The sequence below is a fragment of the Calidris pugnax genome, unplaced genomic scaffold, assembly GCF_001431845.1.
Source record: "Calidris pugnax isolate Ruff unplaced genomic scaffold, ASM143184v1 scaffold34, whole genome shotgun sequence".
Taxonomy (NCBI): Eukaryota; Metazoa; Chordata; class Aves; order Charadriiformes; family Scolopacidae; genus Calidris; species Calidris pugnax.
In genome coordinates, this window is record NW_015090771.1 from 4,845,118 (window position 1) to 4,860,064 (window position 14,947).

The 14,947-nt window shown below is 43.5% G+C and overlaps 1 protein-coding gene across 1 annotated transcript; it reads left to right on the forward strand.

Moving 5' to 3' along the window:
- The first annotated feature begins 16 nt into the window (after window positions 1–16).
- On the forward strand, window positions 17–13,415 carry LOC106887267 (cytochrome P450 2U1). Its single transcript, XM_014940725.1, has 5 exons — window positions 17–591; window positions 3,246–3,878; window positions 8,714–8,875; window positions 9,867–10,034; window positions 10,461–13,415. Exons 1-5 carry the CDS (start codon window positions 150–152, stop codon window positions 10,637–10,639), a joined length of 1,584 nt encoding a protein of 527 aa, XP_014796211.1. The 5' UTR covers window positions 17–149; the 3' UTR covers window positions 10,640–13,415.
- The last annotated feature ends 1,532 nt before the right edge of the window (window positions 13,416–14,947 follow it).

A 14,947-nucleotide genomic window follows, 5' to 3' on the forward strand; every position in this document is an offset into this window, starting at 1 on the left:
CGCCGGCGGGGTCAGGGCTCTGACAGGCCTCGCCTCACGCCCGCCCCCGCCATCTTAAGCCGCCAGGCGCTGGCGGGGGGCGAGGAAAGGGGGGGCGGGAGGAAGGAAGGAAGGAAGGATCGTGGCGGGTCCCCGCGCCGCCTGAGGGGATGGCGGCGGCCGGCACGGCCGCTTGGACGTGGCTGCTGCGGGCCCCCACCGCCACCGAGCTGCTGCTGGCGGCCCTGTGCTGGCTGGGCTGCTACTGGCTGCTGAGGCGGCGGCCGCGGGCGCTGTCGGGGCTGCCGCCGGGCCCGGAGCCCTGGCCGCTGGTGGGCAACTTCGCCTTCGCCCTGCTGCCGCCGCCGCTGCTGAGGCGATGGGCGGTGGTGGTGAAGGGGGCCGGCCGGGGCTCCCCCGCCTTTTCCCCTCACGTCTTCCTCACCGGCCTCACCAAGATGTACGGCAGCGTCTTCCGGCTCTTCGTGGGCAGCCGCCCCTTCATCGTCCTCAACACCTTCGGGGCGGTGCGGGAGGCGCTGGTGCAGAAAGCGGAGGTGTTCAGCGACCGCCCCTCCGTCCCCATCGTCCTCATGATCACCCGCAAGAAGGGTAAGGGCCGGGGGGGGGAAGGAGGGAGCCGCTGCCCGGGCCCGGCGGCCCAGCCCCGGCTCCCGGGGCGGGGGGGCGTTGCGTGAGCTGCCCGGGGGGCTCGGGCAGGGATGCGGGGCGGGAGCTGTTGGGTTTGGTGCCCAAATTAACGAGCGCTGCTAATCACAGACTGAGCCGCCCGCTGGCCGTGGGTGTCCCCTTGCCCCACGGGTGACGGAGCCTTGCAGGGAGCAGGCAGCATCCCCCGGGCTTGGGGTGTCTCATCCCTTTCCCTTCCCTCTGCGGGAAAAGGAACGGCGTTTGTGCAGCGGGGGCTTTAGGAAGAGCCATCCTGACATCCGAGGGGTGAGGAGACACCGGGAGAAGAAATGTGGAGGGCTTTGCTGGCCTCCATGGAGCCCCAGGGCCGGGCAGCGTGGGTTGTCCGCATCCCAGATGCTCTGGCTGAGATCACGGAATTGTCAGAGTTAGAGAAGACCTTCTAGAGATCATCCAGTCCAACTCCCCTGCCAAAGCAGGGTTGCCCAGAGCACATCACTCAGGAGCATCCAGACGGGTCTTGAAGATCTCTAGAGAAGGGGACTCCACGACCTCCCTGGGCAGCCTGTTCCAGGGCTCTGGCACCCTCACCCGAAAGAAGTTCTTCCTCAGATTGGAGTGGAACTTCCCATGTTCCAGCTTGTGCCCGTTGCCCCTCGTCCTGTCACTGGGAACCACTGAAAAGAGTCCGGCTCCATCCTTCCTCAACCCACCCTTTCCATACTTGTCAGCATTGATAAGGTCTCCCCTCAGCCTTCTCTTCTCCAAGCTGAAGAGTCCCAGCTCTCTCAGTCTTTCTTCATCAGGGAGATGCTCCAATCCCTCCATCATCTTCGTTGCCCTACGCTGGACTCTCTCCAGTAGTTCCCTGTCTCTCTTGAACTGGGGAGCCCAGAAGTGGATACGTTATTCCAGTTGTTGCCTCACCAGTGCAGAGCAGAGGGGGAGAGTTACCTCCCTCCACCTACTGGCCACACTCTTCCCTTCGAAGCCCAGGATTCCATTGGCCCTCTTGGCAACAAGGCCTCATGGAAAGTTTGCTATCCACCAGGACTCCCAGATCCTTCTCAGAAGTGCTTTCCAGAAGATCCACCCCTAACCGGTGTTGGTGCCTGGGGTTCTTCCTCCCCAGGTGCATTTGCCCTTGTTGACCCTCATTAGGTTCTTCTCTGCCCAGCTCTCCAGCCTGTCCAGGTCATGCTGGATGGCAGCACAGCTCTCTGGAGTGTTGGCCAGTCCTCCCAGTTTGGTATCATCAGCAAACTTGCTGAGGATACGCTCTGTCTCCTCATCCAGGTCATTGATGAATATGTTGAACAGGACTGAGATGTTGGTGGGTGGGTTATTCCACTTGTCAAAACTTACTGAGCACGTTTGGGCTTTTGTTTTTTTTTTTTTGAGTAGGTCAAAGGAGACTTTATTAGCTTCCCCCCCTCAAAAAAGGGGCTTTGGGAGTTTAAACACATGATGGCTGTATCGCAGAATTTCTTCATGTCTAGTCTTCAGGTCCGTTACAGATCTCAGTGTTTGTGGAAAACTACTTTTTAAATTCAGGAGGGCTATCCCAGGAGGCTTCTTGATGTGCTAACAGTATTGTGAAACTTGTTTATCTTTTTTTTTTTTCGAGGCCGGAGAAATCTATTGGTTAAGTGCTTGAAGCTTTTTATCTTCAATTTTTTACTGTACCAGAATTGCCCCAGTAAAGATAAGAAGAAAGCGAGGGACCTAGATCGTGCTTATTAAAAAGCAATCAGGTGCTATTGCTGTAGAATTAGCAGAATTAGCCTGTGTTTTGATAACTTTAAACTTTCCTGGCTTGACCACGGAGTACATTAGAAATAGCAGGTTGTGTATTTCGTTGCACTGGGATGTCTTTGGTGTGGTCTGTTAATTCAACAAAAGAGATGTTTCTGTTTGTGAGTAATACTTACACTTGAAGCTATGGGATTTAATTTAAATGGTGTTTCATAATGACACAATCCTGCAGTACTCGTGCCTGGAGGCATCAAACCTGTTGAGATGCAAATCAAGCAGGTTTTTGCCAAGTGACTCTGAACCTGTCTTCACCTTCCCAGGTTGCAGCACACTTATCCTGTATTTTGACTATTGGTTAAAGAAAAACCTTGCTTGTAATAGAAAAACGTACACATGCAAACAGTATTGAGAAGTTTATATAATGTGAAAGGGAAAAGAAATGCAAACTGGTTCGTGTTTTAATATCTTCTGTTCTGTCTCGCTGAAGGAATTTGTGTCTTGGGACGTTAAGGAAAAAAGGCTGTAGCAAACATATGTCCCAGCGTAACAGTTCCTACAAAATTGTTATCATTTGTAATAAGGCATCTACGGTACCCTTTCTCCATCCATTAGTGTCTTGCAAAGACTAATACTGATGTAACTGTTACATTCATTTCACTAATTGGGAAAAGGAGGGGCAGGATGTCCCTAAGCTGTTATACAGAACCTCTTGTTCTTCCTTTAGCTCCTAGCCCAGTGTTTAGAATAGATTTGCTATGTATTGTTTTCCTCTCTTCTGGTTCTTGGGTTGGAGACTTGTCTTAGCTATTTCTTCTTGAAAATAGAGCATTTTGGTTTCAGACTCTTCCTTTCTCTTCCAGGTGTTATTTTTGCACCTTATGGCCCTGTCTGGAAGCAACAGAGAAAATTCTCTCTCGCGACGCTGCGTCATTTTGGAGTAGGAAGACACAGCCTAGAGCCTAAAATCATCGAGGAACTGAAGTTTATAAAGGAGGAAATGCTGAAGCATGGGAAGGAGCCATTTAACCCCTTCCCCATCATTCGCAACGCGGTGTCCAATGTTATCTGTTCCATGGCCTTTGGCAGGCGTTTCAACTACGAAGATGATGAGTTCAAGACGATGCTGAAGAACATGGCCCGCGCACTAGAGCTAAGTGTGAACAGCTATATGATCCTGGTCAATATCTGCCCTTGGCTTTACTACCTCCCCTTCGGGCCTTTCCGGGAACTTAGGAAAACAGAATTAGATATTACTGCTTTTCTAAAGAAAATAATTGCACAGCACAGGGACACACTGGATGCAGCAAATCCCAGGGACTTCATTGATATGTACTTCATCCATGCGGAAGAAGAAAAGAACAACAAGGAGAGCAGTTTTAATGAAGACTACCTGTTTTTTATCATTGGTGACCTCTTCATTGCAGGCACAGACACTACTTCCAACACATTACTGTGGTGCCTGCTCTACATGTCTCTCTACCCAGAAGTACAAGGTAAGACTATTTTTATTCTAGGCGTTTTATTTCAAACTGTAAGAGTCTAGATCAATGTTCAGAAACAGAAGCAAACAGCAACAGTAGAGAAGTCATTTGAAGTGCAAATAGTACATGTGTACATGTAATTTGAAAAGTTAATATGTAATTAGGCATGTGTCGTGCTCTGCTATGATAACCTCTGGGTTAGTGCTATATATTAACTATCAAAATTGCCCTATCTTTCTTTATCTTGCAGTATCTTTCCCAAGCAATTCCAGGGAACTTTAGCATGTTTCAAAAACTTTGGAAATTGTGGCATTCCAGGCATGTAGTACTGACATAAGATATGTGAGATACCTAGTGATAAGGTCTGGTTTTATGCCTCCCCGAGCAGGGAGGTTCTTGAGCCTGACGGTGGGGTCTGGGGAAGTAAAACACTGCCCGCTGTAGAGGAAGATCAAATTAGAGACAGCTTAAGCAAATTGGACTTAGACAGATCCATGGCCCTAGCTGCTCAATGTCATTGCAAGGCCTTTCCCCATCAGTCTTGAACAGTCATGGCAGTTGGGTAGGTTGCTGATGACGGGAGGGTGGGGGAAAGACACATGGAGCATGTGGCCCCCGAAGAGAGGCAGAAGGAACTGGACTTGGTCAGGGTTAGGGAGGGATGACTGAGGGGAGACCTTATGTCATCCACAACTACCAGATCAGAAGATGCTAAGAAGACAAGAAAATTCTGATGAGGTACTAGGAAAAAAATAATCCCCTGTGAAGATAGTGAGGATTGCAACAGATTGCCCTGAGAGATAACAGAATCTCCGACTGGGGGAGTATTCAGAATTCAGTGGGTTATGACCCTGAGTAGTCTGATCTACCCCCAGAGTTGGATCTAACTTGGAAGATGATTTTGCTTTGAGTAGGAGTTTAGATCAGAAGACCTCCAGAGATTCCTTGCAACCCAAATTATTTGATGGTGCTATGAGCTGGTTACTGTTGGTGACAGAGTTCGAGAAACTGACTTGTAGATTTTTGTGGATATAAAAAACACTAGTGGTGGTGGGGTGGTTACAATAATAAAATAGTACTTGGTACACTTGCATTTCAGGACTTCTTAGCATAAATTTCCACTGCCAAAGACTTAAAATTAATTTTGGTTAAATATTTTTCTACACTGAGTCTTGTTACAGTACATATGGTTGCAAAGCCAGCATTTTTATTCATACTATTTAGCAACTTTGGAGGGTTGAATTTAAGAAGACTAAAGCAATTGATTTATTAATTTGTCAGCAGCTTCTCCTAAAGTCCTATGTAGCAACTGATTTCCACTAGAAAGATTGTCAAGTATATGCAAACTGGAAGCCTTAACAGGATGCACAGATTCTACTTAGGTAATTCTACCCCAGTTTATAGTAGTGAAACATTTCCCAACGAGACCACTGCTTTGCCCAGACTTCTTGCTAACCTGGAGTGAGGAAGGGCAAACCTCAAGTTATCTAAGAACAATATAAACCTGGAATACTTTTATCGAGTATTTGAGATTTGGAGGTTTTTCATGCGCTGCAGCTGTTTTGCAGATAAGCAAATAGATATTTGGTGACAGCACCTCTCTGTCTGGAATAATCTCTTTAAATAGGTCAAGATCGTAGTTTACTGCAAAAAGTCAAACAAATTGTTGAGCAAAGATTGCAAAATAGGGCATCAGTTCCGTGTATGGGAGAGAGAGTTTCCTGGGGACAAATGTAAAATAAAATTATATTGTATAGGCTTATTATTCTGTTTTTAATGGTTGCGTGTTATCACTGCTTGGTTTGATGTGCAGTTACATGAATTAGGTATGTTCTAAATTACACAAATGAGATCTAAATTACACAAATGAAGAGTTTTGTGTTCCCTCTTTTTTTAACCCCTTTTCTTGCTGCCTGGTACTGTACATGCATGGACTAGTCAGTTTTCTCTCTTCTGCTGATCTCTAACAGTTTTATCGCCTCTTTCTGTTTTCCTCATTCACAGAATCATAGAATTGTGTAGGTTGGAAGGGACCTTTGAGATCATGTAGTCCAACCATCAACCTAACCCTGATAAAAACCATCAGTTAACCATGTCTCTAAGCACTGGGTCTACCCGTCTTTTAAACACCTCCAGGGGTGGTGCCTCAACCACTTCCCTGGGCAGCCCATTCTAATGCTTAATAGCCCTTTCTGTGTAAAAATTTCTCTTTCCTCATGCTTTGGCTGTTGTCAAACAATATGAATAAGATCAGTAGTCCAGAGTGTATCACTTAACTCTGTAATGTGGTTCTAGTGGCTTCTGGTATCCCGTCATATTGTGTAGGCTTATTATTCTATTTTTAAAGGTTGTGTGTTATCACTGCTTGGTTTGATGTGGAGTTACATGAATTAGGTATGTTCTAAATTACACAAATGAGATCTAAATTACACAAATGAAGAGTTTTGTGTTCCCTCTTTTTTTAACCCCTGAGGAGTTTTGTGTTCCCTCTTTTTTTAACCCCTTTTCTTGCTGCCTGGTACTGTACATGCATGGACTAGTCAGTTTTCTCTCTTCTGCTGATCTCTAACAGTTTTATCGCCTCTTTCTGTTTTCCTCATTCACAGAATCATAGAATTGTGTAGGTTGGAAGGGACCTTTGAGATCATGTAGTCCAACCATCAACCTAACCCTGATAAAAACCATCAGTTAACCATGTCTCTAAGCACTGGGTCTACCCGTCTTTTAAACACCTCCAGGGGTGGTGCCTCAACCACTTCCCTGGGCAGCCCATTCTAATGCTTAATAGCCCTTTCTGTGTAAAAATTTCTCTTTCCTCATGCTTTGGCTGTTGTCAAACAATATGAATAAGATCAGTAGTCCAGAGTGTATCACTTAACTCTGTAATGTGGTTCTAGTGGCTTCTGGTATCCCGTTCCTTATGTATCCTGATTGCCTGGGAGTCGAGTATGGGCCTTTTTTTTGTTTTCTTTTCCTGGTAATATTTTTCTCTTGTTTCCTAAAGGAAGAACCTGAATTGCATAACTTTCAGCAATAGCAAATGTTGCAGACACAGAAGGGTAAACGAAGGGCTATCAGGGGGGAAAAAAATCAGAAAGAATGTATTTTTCCGTGGAAGCCAGTTGTGCTTTTTACATGGAAAAAGAAGGGTGGGTGTGTGCGTGTGCATGCATGTGGGGAGGCAGTGGGGAGTATTTGGTTTAGTCTGTTCCCTGACTTGCTTTTGGTCTTTGACTTCTGAAGATCTGTGAGGTTTTTAAACATATGAAGTGTAATGGAGCAGTTCAAACAACATGCTGTTAGCAGAGAACTCTTGAAGTCTATGTTTTTGCAGTTGGTAACGTGAGCAGCAGTTTGGCTACTTTCTGTGCAGTTCCACATATGGTTACAAACTCTGAAGAAACGTTGTTCAGGATGAAATGCTGGTGTGACATTTGGCATGAGACAGTCTCCTTATTTATTTTTTTATATAATATTGAAAACTTTATTTGCTTAAATTACTGTGGACATGCATGCCTGAGTACAAGGCTATAATGTGTCATTAAAAAAAGTAACAAAACCCTACAAAGCAGGTACTCGAGAGCTACACCATTAGGGAATCTCTTGCTGTCAAGGTATTTTTTACTCTGTTCCTCATTTGAGAACTTGGTTTCGTAGCAAACCCAGTAGGTGGCAGCAACTGTTCGTTGAATACAGTTCTTACAGTATTTCTGAATGCTCCTCTGAAAACAGAGAAACTTTTTTGCATTGAGCTTTTATTTAATCTTGAATCAGTGCTAAGGAGAGAAAAGAGCAAAAACTCAGAGTATCAGCAACCTGGATTCTGAATCTTGGAAAATGCAAGCAGGACAACCACAAAATATTCAGGATATCAAGGGTAAGAAATGGAAACTGACTTTTTTTGGTTCTGATTAAAGGTTAATTTTGAGGTCTCCTCTTTCAAGCGTGTCTTTTGCTCTGTAGCCAGGTTCCAAGTTACCTGGAAGAAAAGGTGCGTCATCCTGTACATGGGTGAAGCAAATCTTGCATCTTGGGGACCTCTGTGAAGAGAATTCCTTGCATGCTGAGCCTTTAGTGAGATGAAAGGGGCAAACAAATATTTTGACACTTTGCACCTCACATGAATGAGAGGGAAGATGTGCTCATTAAAACTTCTGTTTTTCCTTTGCAGAAGGGCTGTGTGGGGGAAGGAGCATCTGCTGCTGCTGCCTTTTGGGGGAACTGGGAAATAGCTGAGTTTAGTTTCTGTGAACGGAAAGTAGGAAACATGATCAAGTTAAATGGCTTCAGCACTTGTAGTAACAGCACCATAACTCCTGCTCCAGAATGAAGTATCCAAAGCAGCTGCATGAAAAGCTGTCCAGTCTCTTCACTGCCTCTCCCAGTTCTGAGAACTGGATCTCCTCAGGGACAGAGGCTGGCTCAGGCATGCACTACGTGCGCTCTCTTTTTGTTGGTTTTATTTTTAATGCAGGCCAGAAGCTTGGTGTTTTCACCTTTCAAATTACTGTATAGTAAGAGTTAAACTCTTAAACTAAGATTATGAATACATTTGGAACTGGAACAGAACTTTTCCAATACAGAAGTGCTAGCAATGTGTGTCATCTCAGTAGCTTTACTCTTGAGAGTTGTCAAGATTGTGCTTGGTTATTTTGTTCTTTACTGAGTCCGTTCTTGAGGCTTATGTTGGCGTAGTTATTTCATCTACAGATCACATGTTTTGCAGTCATTTTCAAGAAACCTATGCAAACAATGAAGCATAGGCAAGTGAAATTGAGATGATGTCTTTTCACGTGTTGTGCATCTTTTTTTTATTTTTTTTTATTTTTCTTGCTCCCTTTGAATAGAGAAGGTTCATGCAGAAATTGAAGCAGTTCTAGGACGTGACAAAGTTCCTTCTCTTACCCACAAGGCTCAAATGCCCTTCACAGAGGCAACCATTATGGAAGTGCAGAGGATGACTGCGGTTGTTCCCCTTTCTATTCCTCGAATGGCCTCAGAAACTGCTGGTAAGCCTTTGTAGAGACTTCTTAAAGCAGCGTTCTTTTTGTGGATGAAGATCTGACGGGACACGCAGTGAGAATTGACAAAGACCTCATGTTAGACATGTAACCCAAGCATGTAAAATGCCAATTATAGGGAGTAGATGGGCTTGAAACACTCCTCTGTTTAAGCAGCATGTCTGACCTAACACCCGGAAGTTTTCTAACTTAGAGTGATTTCTGTTCTGGGGGTCAGCTTGTGTTGATTGATGTGCTTAGTGGTAGCTGGCAGCTGAGACTCCACCTTTGCACCTGAAACAGCAGAGTTGGTTTTGGCCATCTGACACAGAGGTCTGAAAATGTCCATTCAGAGCAATTGGTTTGCTAAAGCTTGAAAGGCTTCCACCATTGAGCTCCATATCTACAGAAAACAACAATAAATATCCTTTTCCAAGTTGTCTTGTTGGCTATGTGTTTTCATAAACGTAACTGAGAAGTGGGTAGAGTAAATGGGAGGTAGCAATACTTGGCTTTCAAACCTGGTACTGAATTGATCTGCTTTTTTAAAATGTTGTGGCTGGCAGGACAGCGAGGTGGAGCAAGCTGAAATGAGACTAGTCGCTTCAAAACCCTTTTGTGATAACAGTTCAAAATCCATCCCTCTTCCTTATCTCCACCTTCACTATATTGGGGCTGTGTGAGGGCACAGGAACAGGAGGAAACTGCCTCGCAGCACTTCCATGCAACAAGAGTGCATTTCTGATGTTTGCTGCTGCCTTTTCCCTGCAGGGAGCTGTGGCTGTAATTTCAGGTCTTTCCAGCTGCTCTGCCCTGTGTGATTCTGACCCAGGCAGGCCTAGCAGAGACCACCTTTGCCTTAAGCTGCTGCTATGTTTGCAGTCCACAGCTAGGGATCCTTATAATTTTTGTGACATCTTCCAGTCATCTTTTTAATAAGTCTCCTATATTTATTTCTAGCAGCTTGTCAGATCCTCTGTCTCTGTGCTTTTGTTTAAAGTGCTGCAGGGATATACTATTCCGAAGGGCAGCGTGATCGTGCCTAATTTGTGGTCAGTACACAGAGATCCTAACATTTGGGAGAAACCAGATGAATTTCAACCGTCAAGATTTCTGGATGAAAATGGCCAACTAATTAAGAAAGAGGCATTCATTCCTTTTGGAATGGGTAAGATATCCACGTGCAGTCCGTAGCTGGTTGGGGGTGATGGTGGTATCTCAAATGTAGGGCCTTGGAGGCGTGAGATGTAAAAGTTGGACGTAGGACCAAGTACAGAACTTGTTTTATTATTACAGTCAGTGGCTTGCAAAACGGGTTGGGTTCCTAAAGTCTCCAGTTGCCAGGCAGAAATGAGAACTGGTGGAACTGTCCTTCGATAATACTTTTGTTGTGGGTGTATATGCTGTTAATATGAAGCAGTAACAGCTGAGCAAGGCTTAGACTGAAATAGGGGAGACCAAAGCTTCAGAGTTCATAGCTCAATAGCTGGAGCCTTTCTGTGTTTGGACTGTGCTAGCGTAGGAATTGCATGTGTGTTAACGAAGGGATCAACGGTATAAAACCAGTAACACGTCTCTTCTAACTGTTCTTTAGGTAAACGTGTGTGCATGGGAGAGCAGTTGGCAAAAATGGAGCTGTTCTTAATTTTTGCAAGTCTAATGCAAAGTTTTACCTTTTTGTATCCTGAAAATGCTGCAAAGCCATCTATGGATGGAAGGTTTGGTCTAACTTTAGCTCCTTGTCCATTCAATATAATAGCTTTGAAGAAATGATATAACATCAAAAAAGATTAAACAAAGAAATGCTGCACTTCTAAAATCCAGCTTATTTTGTTTCCAGCTTATTTTGTTACTTTCTTTCCAGAAAAACACCAACCACATAGGCTTTTGTAGTCAGTGAGAATGATCCATTTACACTTCTGGAAAGAGAAGATTTTTCTTTTTTTTTGGTCAGCTGTTGCATTCCATAAATGAACTGACAGCATAGTTTGCAATTTGATATTAAAACTTGCTGGGCTTATCCCCTCTGTCTATAAGCTATTACTGTCAGTTTGTCAAATATTGATTATGGGAGAATGGTCCAAAACATCTGTTAATGCTTTAGCAAATAGTCATTATTATTTTGGTAAAAGCAGTATGTAAACGTTGAATTTACCAAATGAATGAAGAACATCATCTAATACCAAAAGGATTAATGAATGAGAGGCTCTTAGCATTTTTTGTGTAAAGAAACATTAGATCTGAACTTAAATAATGACAAATACATTTGGAAATGACTAAATGATGCTTCTTTTAACCTTGGAAGATTCTTTCTTGCAAGTAACTCATAGGTTGGATGGAATCAGTCTGCATTCTTGGATCCAAACATTCTTGACTATCAGGGCTCACTACAAACAAGCAGGTACCAACTCTAAAACCCCAGGCTTGGAGGCCAAGTGAATCCTTGAATATACCCATGTTCCTAACATGAAAGGAGTGCGCGGCGTCTGGACGCGGATGTTTCATCTCAGAATCTAAATGAGAGCAGATTTCTCTAACAAGAAACAGAAGTCTGTTCTCTGTGGTGCCAAGCAGATATTCAAGATGACGTCTGCGCTGCCACTTCGCATTCGCTGTTTTCCCCACGTCAGCAGTGACATCTTGTTCTCTGGTTGCAGCCTGGATGAGACCAACAGCCCACTCATCAAGGAGAATGCTACGTGCATCATCCTGAAGTTGGGGCTTGCACTCAGGTTTTTCATTTTACAGGTGCTGTGGCCGATACTGCCACAATCTGTTTGGTTTTGGGAACTGGAGTCTCACTTCAAATACGACGCTACAGATACAGGTCTTACACACTTGGGCGTGGAACGTGAGGAATCTGACAAGCTGGAGTTTTGAGTATAAAGGCTTTTTCTTTGTTATCTTCCATATGGAATAAAAAGGTCCTGGAGTTCAGGATTAGTGTATCACTACCATCTTCTTTTCACCTGCAAAATTGATTGCTGTTTACCACCGTCAAACCAATTGCCAAGGAAACCTGTTCTTAGGTGTTTTGGAAGGGGGCACTCAGGCTTGCCTTTTAGTTGAAAGATCTTCTCAAACATTGAAACGAGGACATGTAACAATTAACTTCTAAATAATTCTTCTCAATCATCCTTAAATATCTTTATATACCCTTTGATGTAGCAGAATTTCATATCAAATTCAATAATATGTACTCCTTTAAGGAAAATTCTTCCCCCCTCATTGAAGCTCTAGAAAACACTAGCAGTCCTCCTAATGCAGAGTTTACAAGACTAGAACGTGAAATTGACTGTGAAGTGGAATTGGATATTCCACAGCAGAAACTAAACTCAAATTGTAAAAGAAGAGTCAACTCTTCAGCTTAAATTAACCTCTGGTTTTGTGACTTTTAACTTGAAGTTTTAAAAGCCAGGTAGTGCCTAGCAAAGATTGTAAGATACTTATTTTGGATTTAAATTAAGGTTTTCTGTTAGCTGCTGTGAATAACAGAGAGGCTTAACTTCTGAATGATGTATTTGGTTAGTAAGGTTTGGCTTTATAGGTTAGCCCATGCTCATGTTAAATTTTTTCTCAGTATGAAATTTTTGAAAACCCCATAGCACAATAAAAAGTAGAGTTTGGTACCAATGTTAGAAAACTTGCACTAAAATTTGACAGTATTGGAGAAATAAGCTTTTATTTCTTTAATCTTTATTTAATGAATAAATAGATTATGTATATTAGGGAATTTTGTCTGAAAATTCTTAAAATTATGTATGCTTAATTGTAAAGCTAAAATTAAGTGCTGATAATATTTATCTTTCTGTTGAAATGCCTCTTTAAGCACCATAATGATGTTGGTGTGCAATTGATCACTTTTATAAAATACCTGTCCTTTTTAATCAATGAGGACACATGTGACAAGCACTTTAGTTGGTTGGGTTTTTTTTACAGATTCCAAAGAAGACACAATTTGCATAATTCTGTAGTATGTGGAATTGTACATATTTGTGCTCATTTTGCCTGCTGGGTTTAGTTTAAAATGTCATGTTTGAAAACTACCCTTCAAAAATTATCCTTCTACAAACAGTACTTTGAGATGCGGGTTTTAATGATACCTATAATCAAATGGTGCACAGTGTAACAAGCTGAAAATACTGATGCGAAGGTGCAACCATGTCAATGTCTGCCAGAATGCAAGATGCTGTTGGAAGTGAGAATTAAGACCTGCCTTTCATGCCTTCCAGATGCACTGAAATTTTCACAGGATGCCATGAAAGTAGCTAAACAATAGCATAAAGGCAACAAAATGTTTGTGGTTTTAAAAATGTGTTGCCATCTTCTATAAACTGTAAGTAAAGTGGTAGCAGATTTGGTTTTTATTTGTAAACGTGTCCTTCCCCTCCCTTTTTTTAGCAAAGGAAGCATCTCAAATGCCTTATTGAATAATGTATGTTTATATAAGTGGATGGCTATTTCTGAATGCTGAAAATTTCATTTCTGAAAATGACTTCAGACTTTGCTTTGGTGTAACTTTATTTTTAATAAAGTAATTCCCAAATAAGTGTTTGACAGCTTTGTATAGTCATTTGAATGAGTTCCACTTGTTGACTAAGCTTGTGGCGTTTGGTGTTTCACATCTTACAAAGAAAGCTTTTGAGTGAGAAGATGTTATAACATATCTTGGATGAGGAGTGAAGAAGGTGGGGGAATAAAGTGATACTGGGGAAAATACAATGCCAGGCATGTTATGAGCAAATTATAGAGTCTGTTCATTCTCTCAGCGCAGTTTTAAAAATACTGTTACTCAGAATAAAAGTAGGAGAGGGAAGAGTAGAGATGACGAAGATAAAAAGGGCAAATGAGTTGCCACACCAGGAGGAGATGTGCAGAACGAGGTGGGAAAGAAAACAGCAGGCAGTGTTGAGGTGTAGTTTTCTTGGACTCCTGGCATAGAGGGGTTGGAGAACGGAGGGCAGAGAGGGAGAACCTTGGGTAGGGGGCAGAGAGCTGGGGCCTCCAGGCTGGAGGGGGAGGCAGGAGATCCTTGCAGACAGAAGGGGAGGGAGGGCTGAGCAAGAGACAACTGGATCTCCTGTGGAGAAGGAGTGGGTGTGAGTGCTGGCACATATGGAGAGCTGGGCACTCTGGAGCAACAGCTGTATGTGGAAATCCTGCCTCTTACACCCTGGAGTTAGGTTGCAGGTAGCTTGGCACGGTCCTAATTTTTTTAGAGATTTCATCAACTACCTGCTCAGCTGTCATCTCTGTACACAAGGAACAGTAACTCTGAGTTGAGTAAAGCTGTTTCCAGCAGCTCCTGACTTATCTGCTGCTGCCAGATGAAGCAGAGTGAGGAAAGGGGGAAGATTTTGCGCTTTTGGTGCAAAGTGCAGAGGTATGAGAATAGTCTGCTGCTTTTCTTTGAAGAAAACAAGTTGCTTAATGTTTACCCTGATGCTGACTCAAGCAGAATATGCTGTAGCTGCCCTGTTGTCAGCTGCTGCTGACTTGAAGTGCCGGTCTTTCTGGTGATAAAGGAATGAGATGGAAAACGATGGCGGTCTGCATCTGATATGATCCAGCCATTAGTATTTCTAAAGGAAGGATTTCATTTTTTTGTTTGTTTATGTCCTGATTTGAGCAACAGGCCCCATTTCTCTTCTGATATGTGGGGAAACTGCACTTTTTAAGACTCCAGTGTCTGAATTGGTGAAAATATTTACTTCATAGCCAGCTATGTACGTGAGATTCAAAGTCTCAGTGTTTTCGAGCCTTGCTGGGTGCAGGGATGAGGTGGAGCAAGACCTGGGCGCTTGACCCAGGCTGGCCAACAGGATTATTTCACACTATGCCCGTCACATTCAATATATTTTATAAAGTTTGCTGCTTTCTCTCCCTTGATGGCAGCGGTCCAGATAATTTCTTGCCCTGGTGCTGGACCCCTGAGGCCTTTCCTTCCTCTCGAAGCCATAGCACTGGCAGCGTCCGCCATTTGCTGTCCATTGCCAGGAGTGCAATCAGCTTCCCCCTGATAGAATTGGCCAAGTATAATCTTTGTATATTTTAATTAGTATCGGGATCAATACTGGTTCT

Bases quoted from the DNA above. Each gene is read 5' to 3' on its own strand.
- LOC106887267 (XM_014940725.1), top strand. From the start codon at position 150: ATGGCGGCGGCCGGCACGGCCGCTTGGACGTGGCTGCTGCGGGCCCCC. The intron at 592-3,245 runs GTAAGGGCCGGG...TTTCTCTTCCAG, and splicing joins CATGATCACCCGCAAGAAGG to GTGTTATTTTTGCACCTTAT. The intron at 3,879-8,713 runs GTAAGACTATTT...CCCTTTGAATAG, and splicing joins TCTCTACCCAGAAGTACAAG to AGAAGGTTCATGCAGAAATT.